At 41.0% G+C, this 14,912-nt stretch overlaps 1 protein-coding gene across 1 annotated transcript in view; it reads right to left on the bottom strand.

Moving 5' to 3' along the window:
* Window positions 1-14,912, bottom strand: part of stau2 (staufen double-stranded RNA binding protein 2) — a 101,117-nt gene that overhangs the window by 36,392 nt on the left and 49,813 nt on the right. Inside the window, exon 12 of the mRNA XM_005722563.2 lies at window positions 8,755-9,110. Within this exon, the coding sequence (XP_005722620.1) occupies window positions 8,755-9,110 (356 nt within the window). The remainder of the gene's footprint in view (window positions 1-8,754; window positions 9,111-14,912) is intronic.

The following is a 14,912-nucleotide window of genomic DNA, read 5'->3' as shown; positions in this document are numbered from 1 at the left end:
GATTGATCGGCGGCACTAATGTGGAACGACCTTTGACATCTGGCTTCTAAAGCTGGATAGCTCCAGTGCTCCTCCTCATTTGAACAAACATGAACATGCACAAACTGAAACACAACTGCAGTCATCGCTCTTGCAGCCATGCTAAGAATTTATCTTTAGTGCACAAATATGCACGTCCACAGACAAAAATACAGGTAAAATATCCAAATTCAAGCAATCCACAATGAGGATTGTGCTACACAACGCTGTTAAGGTAACTTTGAACACAAATATCTGTGTAGTCACGTTCTCCATGTGACTGCACACTAAACTGAGTGTGAGTGGCACACAGTCAAAAATCGCAGAAATAACTTGGACTTCACAATAAAGTCTCCCAGGCTGGCATTGTTGGTGAGAACCAATTAGAAGTCCATGTTGAGCAACTTCAGTGAGGACTCAAAGGCCTGTGAGTGTTCGAAGGACTCTGTTAATATACCTTTGGCTTCTATAATGGGCAGGAGGTTGAAGGCAAACAAAGTGGCTGCTCTTAAAAACTTTAAGTGCACTTTGCCTGAATCACAGAGAGATGTCCTAAGAAAAAGAACAAAGCAAGTTCGACCTTCTATTGAAACCAGTCCATTATCAGAAACTTCCCAGAGGAGTTTGCTAAAATAAGTGCAATGAGTGACATGAGAAAAATTAACAATGGAATATTTTACTGCAATCGCACATGTCAGGCATGCAAGCCTTTTCAAATTTGTAAAAGGTATCTGTTTCAACTGCTGACACAGTCCGAAGGCTGCTGTTTTAGCAAAACAGATAAGATCGTATTTTGATTGGTACAAAAAGTTATTTTTTGAGGTTATTGAAGAGAAAAAAAGAATGATGTAATCAGACATATACATAGATTGGTGTGCAATTACATCTTCTAACAAAATAAACAAACCTTTTAGGTAATAACCCATTAGGAATATATAGGAGCAAGCACCATCTGGAACACCGTGGCTCATTTTTTTTGCATGTAACTAGAGACAGGCTACATACATACTGCGGCTAATAAGTTACTTGTAATTTAAAGATCACAAATAGTTCTTTAAAACTTTATATGAAGTCAGAGCTGTAACATACAAAACATGCATAAAATTGCTCATTTATTCCTAAAATTGTCACAGTTATTTATTGTCAGCAGATTAGACATGTGAGCCTCGCATCTCAGATCAGCTGTTTAAAAGCTAACAATATGCTAGCTAATGTTAGGCTCGAACATCCTAAAGATCAACACAGCATATCGAAACTCTAGCGATATTGACAGCTGCGGTAATCGGTGGATTGACAGCCTACAATCTGCCTGTTTGTCCTACTGTGGCCACCATAGTTAGGATTATGTACTTGAATTGTGAGGGGTAAAAAACACGGAATTAAGTTGACTGCAATCTCTAATATAATGACATCTAGTAGTGGGATTTTACACACTGTACCTTTAAGCAAGCAATAATGCAAAGAGACAATAACTGAGGTTAAAATTACAAATGTAAGGAGCCAAAGGTCCAAAGTAGCAGCAGAGCAGTTACTGATTCGAAGATCAGAGCAATTATCCACTTTTTTTCAACAGCTAGAAAAACATTACTGTGTGTTTAAACAGATACGAACATTTTAATATCTCCTATAGTCCATAAAAGCTATTTCTCCCTAGAACGATCCTCTTGATTACTCTTTCGGAATTGCGATTTATAGAAACCAGTGCAGGGCCCTTTAAACTCTGCAGCAGGAGTGAGTGAAGTCTATCATGGCAGGAGGAATGGGGTGTGTCAGCAAAACACACAGCTGATTCAGGGTGCCAAAATTTAGCTGCAGTAATTCAACAACGCTGGTCTTGAACTGAAATCCAGAAATATGACATTATCTAGTGCGATCTGCAGAGGCCAGCATCTATGTTGAGCTCAGTGTGTGTGTCTATAATAATAACACAAACACCAAAGTCAAATAGAGGAGCACAAATGTACACACACGCACCATTACTGCTTTTGAAAAGACAGAATAACTGTACAGCAATACATTTACAAGGGTCTATTAAATAGAACTCCAAACTTAACACTTCAGCTTATCAGGTCCCCACCAATACACCAAAACAACTAGATACACACAGCCACACACACAGACACACCTTCATTTAGTAAAGAGATAGCAGACACTTTGGGAAATACCCTTACCTCCCTTCAAGAGACTGATACCACTCAAATGTAAGAATGAAACTATAGTCAACAGTCCACGACTACTCTGTCACTTACTGTGGTTTCATATTTAGGAGCATTAAGATAGCTATTATGGGTATTTCTGTAACTTTTGTAAAAGCCAATGTTTTTTTTTACAACTTCAAAAATGATCACTTTATTGTAATCTCATTCTTTAAGTAGCTGCCCACAGCTCGTGGCCGCGGATGAGGATGGAAGCATCTATTAACTTAAATCAGCAGCTCTGCTCTCACGACCACCACCACCGTCTCTTCACCGCAACAGATCAGGCCAGCAGCTGCATCTCTGCTGAAGTCCCACCAATCCTAAGACAAGTCTTTGCAACCGGGGATTGGATCGTCAGGGTCGGTGAGGTAAAAATGGATAGTGTTTGTTTTCTCAGTGCTAAAATAAAATGCCCACAAGTCGTGCAGAATTTTTTTAAGTGGTAAAAGAAAACATTCATGAAATTGCTATTGTAACATTACGCTGTTCTGTGGTCACAGTTATCATAGTACGAACCAAATATCCAGAGAGATTTGGGGACAGAAAACAACACAAAGGGGGCATTTTCATTCTGTGATTTTATATCATTAAATTGTCAACAGATCACTTGTGACTTTGTCTGCAGCTTGTGAAACAGCTCACTCAGTTGAGAAGGAGTCGCAATGAATAGAAGCATCCAGGCTGGAGACTTTCTGAGAACGGCGGCTTATGTGAAGAAAATAAAAATAAATAACTGTTTGGGAATCAAAGCGGTCGGTTAACACGCCCTCGGTCTCCTAATGCTAAGCCTGCACTGACACAAAACTGCAATCACAGTGTAGTTTTGAGAATTACATGAAATATGATCAATACTATCAAAATACAAGAGAACAAAGGCGAGTAAAAAAACGATTATGCTGCATATTCAAATTTGCAATATGCTGCGCTCGCACTTGAGGGTATATGATTTAAAGGTTTGCAAATGGGCTTGATTGTGGTGTAAAAACATCATCACTCAGTTTTGCCAAGCACACAGACGCAGGCATATCCACTAACACGCATACGGAGGGCCACCATGTAAGCAGAGACTGCGCGCCGAGCCAGCACAGCATTAGTGGTCTGATTTATACCACCGACAAAACTTGTTTTCGAAGATCGCTCTTCACACAAATATGCCGCAGAGCGCAGCTGGAAGCCATCACCCTGCCGCGGAAATCAAACGTGCAGGGATTAGCCATCCCAAAATGTATTTTCTAATGCAAATCCCAGAGTAAACAGAGAATAGAGGGATGAGATGATGACAAGGAAGTTGGAAACAAACTGTTAGAGTCTTTGAACGTTTGTACCAGATCAGGCGTTTGATGTTAATACAGAGAGATGCGAGTGAGCAATGGAGATTGGAGAAGAGGGAAAGGTGGAAAGGGAGTGGTGCAGAAAGTGCCAGGGTGGGTACGAGGTGGAGACGGCACCATTTGAAGTGGTTTTTCTGCAAAGCCAAAGAGGGAAGCGTAGAGAGAAGAACAAATACCGTATAAGTGTGAGAAATCCTGGGAACTGCACTGAATGGATATCAACACCAGTCACTCGCCAAGGATAGTGTTTTCATTAACATGGGATTTCCCCCCACAAAAGTTCTGCCTCCAGCACGGCAACATCTACATCCCTCCATTTTCTCCAAATCCATCTTCCAAGTTAAGCCTGCCGTGACTAGTTAAAATAACTCAGCTGATTAATATCTCTACTGTGTTATTGCTTTGGACAGAACTGATAGGCACAGTAGATACAAATCAACTCCTCTAGACACAGACTGGAATGACAGTGCAGTGAGCTGATCTCTGTCCACTGTAATGCATACCCAAGTAAGTAGACCTTATCAGTTTTTTTTAATCCAATAAGTGGTTACATATTTGTACATTTCATTGTGCACCTTTTACTGTGATTCTGTGAATGGTTTGGGAAACATCAAGTAATCTAATATGTTATGCTTTAATGTAAGAATTCTGCAGGTTTGTTGAAAACTAGGTTACACTTAAGAAAGTGATTCTGTCATGTGTCCCACTGCAAATCCAAGATACAAACTCAGGAAGGGTGTAAATTCTAACTTTTGCTGAAAAAAAGTTACCCCCTTTCACCCCTTACTATATAGCTTAGGGTTTTAAGAGTATGAAGAGCAAAACACTATTACCATTGCCATTATAGTGGACCTTATCTACAGAGAAGCCCATTCTTACACTTTAAACTGAAAAATTAGATTTTTTTAAGTAGTAAAACCCAGTTTCTCCCAGTACAGCCTTGTCTTGTTTGCACCTGACCGAACAGATATTCTCATGTTTTAAAGACCCAACTGTCTGGAGAGGCAGAGTAATGGCTTGCATTTTACTCCCGCTACACAATCATGAAACATGACCTGAAGCGCTTGCACATAAATACAAATGAGGCCAACCTGAAAGAGCGATATTGTGCCCCAACACATTCTGCCAAGTGTGACATGAGCTGAGAGTTTGACCAGTAGCTTGTGGAGTATCTAAAATGTGCAAAATTCAAGGAAAATACTGCTGTAGACTGAATGCTTAGTGACTCCATAACCTGTTCACAAACATCCCAGTACCAGGAATGCATTAAGTGAGTATCTTGAAAATAAATCTGCAAGTAGACTGAAAACATTTTAATATTGGTGCACACATATGTGACTGCTTTTGATAACATTTATACTCCCTTCTTTTTCCATTTATCGACTTTTAAATATGTGAAATCCTGCCAAGCAGAAAGTGCCGCTCTGATAAATGCCTGCTTAGTTTTAAAAAATAAAATTCAGGTATGAAGGCATGAGGAGGAATAAATCAGGTCCACAGCAGCAGATCTGTTGTGGTCCAGATGTGTACCATAGCACCATGTGGAGCTGATGGGAAAAAATATCATTAGCATTCCATCAATCACCGATATCTTATATAAACTTTTTCCCCTGCTCATTTCTTACTGAGGTAACATTTAATAATATGAGGCGGTCAGCAATAACTGACTGGTGACTACCAGAGTCAAACACGTAGAAATGGACATAACATACAGAAACATGATAGAAGTAGTAGGCCAGAAAAAAGGTACGTGGACACAGAAACTGAGAATCTGTTATGTAGCTTTCATTCACTTCTTCATCCTGTTCCATGTGTTGTCTATTACCTCCTGCTTTGTTTTGTTTCTGCCCCACTTCCAGCACACATACCCAGCATGCCAACAACACACTAGCCAAATTAATAGCAAATACACAAAGACACACATACGTACAAAAACACTGGAATAAGTGACAGCATCTTTGCTCCAAGCTGGCATGAGTACAACACACTGTTGCTTATCCAATCGGAGCTTCCACTAGAGGCCATTTTCCAATCAAATCAAAGTGGGGCTTAGCAGGTAGGCCCCGGCTTTTGTTTGCAGCGCTGGATGGATGAAACAGACACTATGAGAATGTCCTTCGTTTTTGATTTGTTCCTTTAATCCACCACTAGGAGGTCTCTGTAATCCGCTCACTTGGATGACATAATTACATTTTTCTAATAATTATACATCAGACAAGCAGATTAATATTAAATTGCTAAAAAGATCTTAGTGTGGATTTGACTACTCGTTTGCTGTTGAGTATGGCTGACAGGAAGACGGCTCAACACAAAGCAGCACATTACGTGACCACTGGAAAAGCAGACAAGTGCAGCTTTTGGCAAAAACATTTGAAATCTGTGGTGATTTGGCCGCAAAAACACATAAGAATACATAAGCCTTAAAAAGCCTGCCTAGCATGGCTCTGTAAGCAACCAGAGGTTCTCATTACAAACCCACATGATATGAAACATCCACTCAATAGAACACATATTGTCTGCGTGTCTCAATTACAGCCTGAATTCCTCACTTAAGAAATGCGCACACACACATGCACACACACACAAGCACACGGGAATATGTGAGTACACCGATTATGGTTTGTGTATTTATTCACAGAAACGCATGGGAGGATGAACAGACAAATATATTTGCAGCAATGTGAAATGGGTTACAGTTTGTAATGTTTGGCAACAACACCAATTTAAACTTTACACACAGGCTTTGCCCAGCTCTTCCATTTCCACTAAACAGAACCTGCTGTGTGTGTGTGTGTGTATTTGCGCATATGTACAAGTGTGTCTGGGCTTGGCCAGGCAGCAGAGCTCTCTCAGGTTACACACACACAGGAAGGCTCAGAGCAATAACAAAGGCCTTTCAAAGGAACCCTCAGCAGGTTAAGATAAAATGTTTTCGCTCAAACTGATAAAAAGCATCTGCAGCTTAAATGAGCAGGCGCTGGTATCAGTGGCGAGGTATGTGCAGCAGATCGGCCAGGACAGATTAAAACAGACAGCGGGTTGTCTCCCTCTTGGACGCACAGAGACCTAAGAGCAAGTGTATGTGTGCGTCCAGTCTAGTACTGACAGAAACACCTGTGAGGTTTAGTTCCAGTTTTAAATCCTCGGCGTGCCAATAATGTGAGAAACAGAAAATGGATAGGGTGTTATCGAGCAGTTCTAGGTTGTACGCTCCACACACAAGTCCCACTGTGCTGTAGGACAACCGCTGTGATGACTCTAAGATACTGTAGACTCGGCAACCTCTAGCACATACTTTAAATGTGTATTTTCATTTTTCTTTTTAACTGTCCAAATATCTTCTTTATAAACACACGGCTGATGAAGAACACATTTTTATTTGCAGCACTGTTCTAGAGGGAGAAGAATTTGGACACAGTTGTTGATCATATTTATGCATGGTCATGCTAACATCTGTCATGTCATGTGTGATTACTGTATGGGTGTAGTGCTGGAGGAGAAGGGGGGGGGTGTCTTTAACTTTTTTTAGTTGGAATTATTACATTTATGACATAATTGAATCCAGTTTAAATGACAAGACTTTATTCCACAAGAATAATAAAGGTTAAAGCAGCAAGAAAGTTCACAGAGCAAAACAGGAAAATTCAGATTTTTTAACTTTTTTTTTAAACTTAGAAACATTTGCTTCAAAGATGGTGATCAGATTCGCTTGCGTTCAGTTGGCATCGTCAAAGCGACTTGTGAATTTCTGTATATGTAGATGCCAAAAGATTTGATTTTTAACTGATTTATCACAGTTAATTGCCATATTATCACAAACATATTGCATGTAATTGCCATCTCGATCCCATTTAACTGCAGACTGATAGCAGCAGACCGACTCTGTCTAATTGCTGCTGTCTTGATGCATCAATCTGTTTGTAATGATATGGCGATTAACTGTGAAAAATCAGTGAAAACCTCAAATCTGTTGGCACCTACATATGCAGAAATTCACATTAAACAGAATTTCATATTAACAACTTGCATTTGGAGTCCAGCCAGAACCTCATAGATCTGGAGCAGAAATTCCTCTATATATAGCGGTGCAGTAGCTACAGGATGACGATTTAGCAACAAAATGACATGGGTGACAACCTTCCTTTTTGATAGAAATATAACCAGAATAAAACCAGCTGGTAACCAGTTGAGTCGAGTCCCCTATTGCAAAGAAAGACAGAAACTGGTTATGCTCACTGGTAGAGACCGACTCCGAGCAGATATCCAGCAAAGTGTGTAATAGACATGCTAGTCCATAGTGTCCATTCCACGTGTTGCCTCTCAAAAATGTGAAATGGACTTGTATGCAGAAGTTGCAATAACAGCAGAGAGAGATATTTTATTTCAAGCCAACATACAAAAAAATCACGGGAAAGTGTTTAAACGGATATTAATAACATATTTACATGTATATACATATTAGCCGCCTAGCTTAATCATTTCTGATGATTAAGGACCCTGGAACATACTTTATATGATTTTTGCTCACTAGCAACTTGTTGGCTTTAAAGATATTATCTTCCCCTGCTGGAAATGCAGTTTCCGTTTCATGTTTTGGAGAGGCAAAGCGTGAAATGGACACGGTGGACCAGCGTGTCTATTACACATGTTGGTGTGATACTGGGTTGCTGACTCAGGTGTTTTATTTGGAGACAGGCTTCCTCCTACTAGGTGACCTGTGCAATCACCTTGCTATCAAAAGTAGTTGCCCAGAGGTTGAGAGTGTTATATTCTCTGGGCAATCAGTTGGTTGCCTCAAAAATGCTAAAGATTTTAATGTAATCAATGGGCAAGCACCACTTTTTCCTAGGAGCAAAGATGTCAACATCCTATTTTATTCTGCGCCAATAACAAACTGTATGTTGAGATCTGAGAGGGTGTCCAATGGAAATGAAACAAAATCTGTCAGACAACCAATGAGGCTGTAAACAGAATGTTGTTATATCATGCCACTCACTTATTAAGGCTTATATGAACTTTGTACTAACTATGCTGAGGTACTTCCAGTGACAGAGTGACACATTTAATGAATTCACCTATATTACTGCCAATTAAAAATGTTTGGTAAGACTGCAAAAGTAGGGCATAACACAGGCCACTTACCATGTAACAAAAATTATTTTTTAGATGTACAGAAATTTTAGAGGTTCACCTCTTTTGCATCTTACCTGGAAGCCCTGGATGCGAGCCAGGTAGTCCAGCTGCTGTGCTGGCTGCACCGAGACACCACAGGCCAGGTTCTTCCCCTTCATGGGCAGTGAGGCTTCGGCTGTGGGTGACTGACCATTCAGCAGCAGCTCCCTGGCCATGGTAGCGGTTGGGCTGGGTGAGGAGGATGAGCCACTGTAATAAGAAGGGTGTCCTGGGGGTAGCGGGGCAGAGCAGGGCCCCATGTCTTTTGATGCCATGTAGTTAACGGAGTTGCTACTGGTGCTCCCGGGGCCCGGAGCACTGCCACCTTGCTTTCTACTGGCCTCCATCTCCTGATAGACATCTGGGCTTAGGTGGAGCAGACCCTTTTGGGCTGGAGGGGTCAAGAAGGGGGGGAGGAAGGGAGGGAGGTGAAGATTTAAAAAAAAAGATGTTAGTATGAATAGATAAATGGACACAAAGAAAAGTATAAAGAGTTAAAAGAGGCAAAACAGAATAAAGGAATGACATTAGGAAAGAGAAAAGAGAAAAAGGTTATTATGGATCTCATAATTAAGGGTTGAAATCTCATGAATACAGATTCCTTAGCCACTTACATTAAGACAATACCAAGGAGTGTTTGTCTATGTGGGTGCCCAACTGTGTCCATTTGTGTGCCTACAAGTGTGAGCTCCTAAACTGGCATTTCGTCACCAAACATAGTTGACAGTTACTTGTGTTTTGGCAGGTCCAAGCACTATCAAAGCGTCTGCTGGGAAACACACACACAGCCCCTTTCTTTCTCACTCTCAAACACAAACACAGAGACACAAACGGAGCATCCACCAATATCAACAGAGTGTCTATGACTTCATCTTTGATGGAAAACAGCACCGTCACTTCACTGGTATCCTGCTCCAGTTTTTATGTCTTCAAACATAGACCCAGCTGAACCTCAAAGGAAGTTTAGTCACAGAAAAAAGGTTCTTGTTATATTATTTTGAATGAGGAAATGTCCCAAATGGCCTGGCCGAGGCACCTTTGTGGTCTAACAAGTGAAACTGGACAATACTTGCTGTAGTTCTAGCCAGCTGAACACAACAGCACCATTTTAAAGCTTTCTGGACTCTGATATCACTGACCTGAAAGTGTTGCGGAAGCAGGAAATGCCCGTGGGTTGGGATTCAATACGTTTGTTACTCTGTGGCCATGGTGAAAGTGAAAGGAAGGAGTACAAGGCATTAAAAGAATGCAAGGAATTGTAAAGAGAGGATAAAAGAAGGAGGATGAGCTGGCAGCTCGTTCAGATGGAAGAGGATGTGGGGATGAGTGAATGTGAAACCCATGAGGAGCCTCCAAGCCCAGCCAAGGTCACCAGAGACAGGAAGACCAGCTGTCTGTGTGTCTGTGCACATGTCTGTGGGCTTGTTTGTGTGTGCATATGGACCAACAGCTGGGAGAAAGCGCTGGAGCGAGCACTTGACTGACAGGTCACTTCCTGTTTCAGTTAACATTTACAATCACAGACAGATATACACAAACAAGGACAGAGTTTTGCACAATTGTAGCTTACTCTAGTGTAAGGTTTCTGGGAACCTGCTGACAGTATTTCCCATAATGAACAATGAAGTTTGCATTCCTTTCCAGAGCAGCAGAAAAGCTGAAGGAAACAAATGAAATCCAGAACTTATTGCTCGTACTACAACAAGTGGCCCCTTGCCAACAATGACACAAATGCTAGGACTTTTCCCCCCTCCTCCCAATCATGATGACAACTTTAATTTGAATTTACACAAGTAAAACTTGCAGGCCTGCACATTCTGAATGCAGCATCATAAAAAATGAAAGGTGTTAGCCAACATGACATCAGCAGTGGACAAAGAGAATTGGAGGCAGTCAATGTGATCCATGTGAGTTTCTGTGACTGCCCAGTGCATGTGAGAGTGTTTGCATGTTTGCATGAGATTGAGTACTTAAAGCTGGTGTCAGATGGTAAGCGAGAGCGTGAGAGCAAGAAACAACAAGAGTGAGACAATGGACGAGAGACAGTGGGAGTGAATAAGCAAGAGTGGCTGGATGTGTTTGCGCGTGATGCTGGACAGTGATTGTGAAATTGTGTACATAAAGTGGGAGAAAGTTAGTGAAAGGGGAGAGCGGGAGAAAAGCAGGCTGAGCCTGAGAAGTGGTGAACGGAGGAGTAGGGAGAGCTTATTTGTGGTACCGGTTCCAGGCAGTTGCAGAGGGGTCCCACCCAGACTCGGTGTCCGGTGGGCCAGGGGAGCATTGGAGGAAAGCCAGAGCCAAGCATGAGACTGATCGAAAACAGATAGGGCCGAAGCCCGCCGCTATAAATCACCACTGTGGAGCAAGACCTTCACATAGCTTACACATGCACACAATGCACACAATGCACACACACACACACACACACACACACACACACACACACACACACACACACACACACACACACACACACACATATGAACAGCAGGAAATGAAATGTGGCAACTCAAGTGAAAAGCCGTGCTGCAAGACCCATGGGAATAGAAGGGAGAAAAATCACCCTCTTACTTCTTTTACTTAGGCTTTCTTTTTATGCTCTCTTCCTGTCTCTAAGCCACCCTGTTTGTTGTAGCAATGCCTTCCAGAGCTTACATAGGGCAAAGGACACTGACGCGCACACACACAAAGAGTAAAATGAGGGTTGTAGGTGCCTGAGGTGCGTGTGTGGGTGTTTTGTCTGGGAATGGAAAGAACAGAAAGACAGAGGGATAAATGGACAGCCCTTGACATATTTACCTACTTTCTCCCACTATGCCTTATATAACGCAGAAACATTCTTTGTGTGGAGCATAGCTCGTCAATGACAGCATTGGTTATGTGTAGGAAATTGCGTTTGTGTTACCTCAGGCTAGTAAATGGAAGAAGATCAAAAATAGAGTTAACCCATTTTGCCAATATGCAACAGCTTTTAAAGCTAAATTAAAAAAAAGGTTTCGACAGAACTGAGTTTTTGAAACCTTTTCAAGGGTTCCGTCCTGCTTTATGTCCTTTTCTGCTATAACTACCTGAAAATGGATCAAAGGACATGATATTTGCCACGTCAGTTACATACATAAAACATTAAAAAATCAGCTGACAATAATGCTTATTAGGCCTCTATATCATCCTCACATTCTGAGGCAGCTGGTGTCCTTTGCACACATCCCTACATGGGGCCCCTGTAGTGAGTTTTCCAACTAAGATGCCATTGCAAATGGTTCACTTGTTGTTTGGGGGGAAAAGAGTGAAGTTTGCCAGCCTTCTGTGGCCCTCTAACACTTTTGAGCCCCACGGAGAGGCCTGTGGGTAATGTTTTAAACATATATCTTGAGCTACACCTAAAATATGGACTGTGGTTCTTCCTTTGCCTGTGATTTTTAGTTTTTGCCTCTAACCTAGCCTAGTTTCTACTAACCTAGCAGACACACAATCAATAAAATGCCAATGATAACCTCCAGCAGCAACTCTAATTGCTCTAATTTCAGGATTGAGCCAAAAACAAACCATTTAAAATTTGTTTGACCTGAGGTATCCACTCACTAGAAGCAATAATTAAATCACACAGTAAAGTCTCTCTAGAATTTCTATTAACAATCAATCTAAAAACTTGAATATCCTGTTTTTATGCCATAACAGTGCAGACTGCAATAAAAATGCACGGCCTGATTGTAAATGGAATGCCATTATTATAAGTGTAGATTTAGGAAATGCTAGAAAACCTTTTTCGTGATAGCCTATAAATGTAACTTTCTATGTAAGTCTTAGTATCATTTTACCACCGCTTGGTAACTAATAACAGGACTGTATAACCTTTGGCACCAAATTAAAATTTCAGCAGCAACAGATTTATATTTTTGCATAAGTTTCTTTTTCTTAAATTGTAACACTGTGTTAATTGTGACCAACAGTCTTTTAAGACAGACAACAGGAATGACTGTGGCTGATAGTAGGATATGATCTACTGTTATCATCTACATTAAAATAAACCACAGTATGCTACTTTAGGGGATAGGCGTCAATGAGAAAAGACCAAGGTGCAAATACCAACCCTGAAGACACACAACAAAAAAAGACTTGTAAACGTGGCAGTCAGAAAAAGTAATTGTTCCATGACCCTTATACCTGGTTGTTCCACCCTTTGTAGTAGGAACTGCAATCAAGCAATAATTGGAAATTAGCCTTTCACATTGAATTCTTCTTTGCGAAACTTTTAATTCAGCTACACTGGCGGGTTTTTGAGCATGAATGAACTGCTTAAGGTCATGTCAAAGCATCTCAATTCAAAATTTTCAGTCATGTGACCGACTCATCATCCTAGCCGTCAATTATTATCTATCCATGGAGGAAAAACAAAGATATGAAGAGAAACTACATCCATAACCTGGCAGGTTTATTGAATCCCTAAAAGTAGCATTGTCTTTCCCAGAGTACCCATTTGGTCATGTCTACCTGTATCTGTATGTGTATGTAAAAAGAAAATTCACCCTACACTGCTGCCTGGATGAAAGCTTTTAAAGTAAGGATAGCTACATGAATTTTCGATCTGGAGGTAATTGTAAGTGTTACCTAGCTAACTCAAACAAACTACTATATGTAAATCTTTAGTTTTGTTGACTTGGACATTCACAGTGTAGGACCAGAAAAGTTCTGGTAGTATTAATCATCACATTACTGTTGTGTCATAAGAGTAAAGTTGAGCAAGTATTTTTCTGATGTCAGGTAAATCATCCCTACAGTTTAAATGAGACACCACTGACAGCCTGAGTTGCTGTTAAGAAGCAGGGATTGATGCAATTTGTCCTCATTTGGCAGGTTTAGGTGAGGTTTGCTCACATGTTGGTGCCATTTTCTACACCATTCTGGCAGCTATAAATAAACGTTCATTAGTGCATTGATTAGCGCATCCAATAGCACAGCAACTATCTGGCATTTTGGCTGAGTTAAACTTGAAAAGGTTGAAAGTATAGCTGGAGGGTAAAGAACTGCAATACTGTCAAGTGGGCGTGTCCCAGTAGCTCTGATGTCACACGAAAACTTTGGATAGGATTCAAGTCCGGACTTTGACGGTCCGGACCTTTGTTGCAGGCTTTGTTCATGGCTAAGATCATTTTGGGTTAGAGTTGTTTTCTTTTTCTTTTGAAAGTGTACTAAACTAGCCAATAGGGTTGGGAGTAAACAAATTGTTTACTTTTCTAGGCATCTGAAAGAAGCAAGTGCAAATATGGGATACTGTCAGAGTGGATACTAGCCAGGGGCCTAGGTACTAGAGACCTTCTTGCTCCATAGTATAAAGTCTAATTTGTAAATTCATAATTCTTTGGTGACTTTACAGTGTACAAGTTGGGGTTCTGTGTCTGTCCTCCTGCACAATTTATCAAAGCAGCTCCCTTGCCTAAACATTTCCAATAGTGAGAATGTCTCTGAAACTGATTATTACCTCAAGCATGCAACACTTGAGGTAATAAGGGACTTTGGAGATGACTTCATTCTCCCTGTGCTGTTTGGAGTTAATTTGAGAAAATAGGTATATCCACATACGGTACAGTGAGACAAGGGAAGAGCATGGCACAACCAAATGATTGCAACCACGTGAAATTAGGCTTTTGTGTTTTTTTTGTTTTTATAACATTTGCTTCAAAGACAGAGACCAGGTCTGAGACCACTCAGATTCAGTTGCTGTCTTCAAGGTGACTTTGGTGCGTCATGATGGTGAAAAACAGCAATAAGACTGACTCAGTGTGCTATCAGTTTGCAGCTGAATGGGGTGAAGCTGGCAATTACACACAATCTGTCACTGTTAGTAAAAATATGCTTATTAACTGTGAGAAACTGTAGTAAATCTGTTGCTTTCCTCCACAAATAGTGATGTAGTTGCTGCAGGAAAGCAATTTGTAAAATGACACAGGCACTCTTGCAGATGTGCTGCACTCATTGGTGACTCAGACTGATAGCAAAATGGCAGTCTGTCTGCGTTTACAAATTACATGGCAGCTCACAAATCTGAGAGTACGTGCAGTTAGGCCATGATTGTTTAGAGACAGGTTGCCTTTCACCAGACGACCGGTGCAAACACCTTAGAACTGAAGTCATTACAGGCATTTAACCTCTGATTGCAGCTGACTGCTGCAGCTACCTGCACTTGATGTTGAAT

Source organism: Pundamilia nyererei, unplaced genomic scaffold (genome assembly GCF_000239375.1).
Source record: "Pundamilia nyererei isolate P.nyererei 1_Seehausen unplaced genomic scaffold, PunNye1.0 scaffold00007, whole genome shotgun sequence".
Lineage (NCBI taxonomy): Eukaryota > Metazoa > Chordata > Actinopteri > Cichliformes > Cichlidae > Pundamilia > Pundamilia nyererei.
The sequence above is the reverse complement of the archived record's forward strand: the minus strand, read 5'-3'. Positions and strand labels throughout refer to the sequence as shown.